Source organism: Silurus meridionalis, chromosome 15, assembly GCF_014805685.1.
Source record: "Silurus meridionalis isolate SWU-2019-XX chromosome 15, ASM1480568v1, whole genome shotgun sequence".
Lineage (NCBI taxonomy): Eukaryota > Metazoa > Chordata > Actinopteri > Siluriformes > Siluridae > Silurus > Silurus meridionalis.
In genome coordinates, this window is record NC_060898.1 from 11,631,264 (window position 1) to 11,633,981 (window position 2,718).

Here is a 2,718-nt window from a genome sequence, read left to right on the forward strand (position 1 = left end):
GTGTTCTTATTAAAAATGAAAGAAAGCAATGGTCACACCTTATGACGCACTATAACACTAAAACTAAATCTAAAACCAAATGTTTGATTTAAAGTTTCCCATTATCTTATACTTTAGTATTGCATTATTTTATCAAATATTTTCATTCCATTATTTTCAAGGGGCTAAGCTGCATTCTATGAAATCAAAATATATATGTGACTCTTTTGTATAACAGAGTTTTGCTGTATACAATAATAATAATAAAAAGCTTATCAATGATGCAAAATATTTGTTTTATTTCTAAGCTCTGGCAAATAAAGAAGCACAGAGAATCTGTTTTGAGAGTCATTTACGAGTTTATTTCAAAGCATGAACACATTCATGCTTCCAATGGACATGAGCAGTACATGGAGTTCTTTTATACACAGTATCATACATCTTTTCTGAAAACAGAAAAAAATTTATAATAAAAATGATAAACGATGAGAATAATGACCTATTTCCACCACGGGATAAATGTCATCATTCTTTATCCCACCGAAGGAATGTTTGACTAAAGATTTTCCGGTCAATTCAGCAAACTGGGTACCATTAAGCAATCCACCGCTATTTTCGACAGAAGTGACATTTGATGATTTTCTGAAAGGCGCTCTGGAAGTCCTTGTTGAAGTACGCGTAGATGATGGGGTTTAGCAGCGAGTTGGAGTAACCGAGCCAATTGATCACGTCCTGTAACCACACGGGCATCTTGCACGTTGGGCAGAAGGGCATCACTAAGGCTTTGATGAAGAAAGGCAGCCAGCACAGGATGAACGTGCCCATGATGATGCCCAGCGTCTTGACGGTTTTGCGCTCCCGCGCCATCGCCAGTTTCCTCTTTGCCTCCGTGTTCTTTTCGTGTCGGTTCTCAAAGAGCGGCGCCGAGCTCGGCGTGTTCGGCAGCGGCAGCTCGTGCTTTGAATGGCCGTGCACCTCCACGATCTCCACCGACTCGCCGTCGTCCGTGTGCTTTACCGCGCCGTTCACGCACGACGCCGCCGGCTTGGGTTCCACGCTGCTTCTCCAGCTTTTGCCCGGCTCTCCATTAGCGCGTTTAAAAAGCGCCGGGGACACGGTCAGACACGTGACTTTTTTCTTCTCAGTCCGGCGTACCGTCTTGCGGATACGGAACCGAGCCGCTTTAAAGATGCGACCGTACAACACGAGCATGAGGATGAGCGGGATGTAAAAAGCGCAGAAGGTTGAGTAAATGGTATACCAGGGGTCGTGGCTGATCGCGCACGCTTCGGGGTTGGCCATGTCTTCTGCTTTGCTTTTGGGCTGCGATTTCATGATCAGCATGGGTGGCACGGATATCAAGAAGCCCACCAGCCACGTAGCGCCGATCAGAACCGCCGCACGTTTCAGCGTCCTTTTTTTCATATAGTCTATGGGCTCGGTGATGGCCCAGTAGCGGTCCAGCGCAATGGCGCACAGATGCAAAATCGAAGACGTGCAACACAGGACGTCCAGCGAGATAAAAATGTCGCATGCGACCTGCCCGAGTGTCCATTTGTCCAAAACTTGGTAGAGACACGCCATAGGTAAGACGAGTACCGACACCATAAGGTCCGTCACGGCAAGAGACCCGATTAGATAGTTGGCCACGTTTTGGAGTGACCTCTCCAAAGCTATGGCCGCCACGACGCACGCGTTTCCAAACACCGAACACAGGATCAGCGCTCCGATCAGCACAGACGTCGATATCTGATAACTTAACGGCACCTTAGCTGTGAGCGACACCTTGTCATTGTGGTCCTCTAGATTGCTGTCGTTTTGGAACAACGAGGACGCGTTCTCCGGTTGTCCATCCATGTCTTGGTTCATCAACAAGCGCGTGGAGGTAAAAAAAAAAAAGCGTCGGTCACCTACTTACTGAACTCCTTCTGCAGGAGCGCGCGCGAGCAGGACATGGGCATCATCACTTACGGCTTGTGACGAGCGCGCGAGCTTTTATACCAGTACTGGAGCATACGTCAGTTACCGACGCAGGTGGATCAGAGTTCACACTCTGTGTGTATCCGCGCATGTAAAACCTGTCATCATTAAAGGAAAACATGGCAATGTTTAAGGCCAATAGTGTCATATATGCCCTTTATACAGTCTCTCGTGCGCACTTCATGTCAGATATACAAATGGATCAAAATAATGGGCAACTTATTTTGTGCCACCAAAGTTTCCACCATCAGCTCCGTGGCGATCGCACAAACCTGAAAAGTGCAACTGCTGCCACCTGGTGTAACTAGCACTTTGTTGTTCATTAATTCATTCATTCATTCATTCATTCATTCATTCGTTTATTCATTCATTCGTTCATTTATTTGTTCATTCAGTCTTTTTTTGCAACCACTTTCTCTTGATCAATGGATGGGAAGTCTTTTCCAGGAACACTAAACATGCGATCAAAATAAATCCCAGAGAAATTGGCCAATTCATTATCCTTTGGAAACAGAAAACAGAAAATATAATATGTTGGTTGTCCAGGTTTAAGGACAAGATTATTGGTTTAGAATATGTGGCACTGGTACAGTTGCCTCTAAAACCATTTGGAAGTTTAAGACCGAAGGACTAAAGTCAGGTTTGAGATCAACTTTAAATTTTAGACCAGACTTTGCCAGAGTCACCTGCACCTTAATCATACTGTACAGTGTCTTTAACTGAATGTAACAATATGTATACTTAATATTATTCATTCAT

At 44.7% G+C, this 2,718-nt stretch overlaps 1 protein-coding gene across 1 annotated transcript; it reads right to left on the minus strand.

Moving 5' to 3' along the window:
* Positions 1 to 324: 324 nt before the first annotated feature.
* On the minus strand, positions 325 to 1,856 carry htr1ab (5-hydroxytryptamine (serotonin) receptor 1A b). Its single transcript, XM_046868022.1, has one exon. It carries the CDS (start codon positions 1,846 to 1,848, stop codon positions 589 to 591), a length of 1,260 nt encoding a protein of 419 aa, XP_046723978.1. The 5' UTR covers positions 1,849 to 1,856; the 3' UTR covers positions 325 to 588.
* Positions 1,857 to 2,718: the final 862 nt, after the last annotated feature.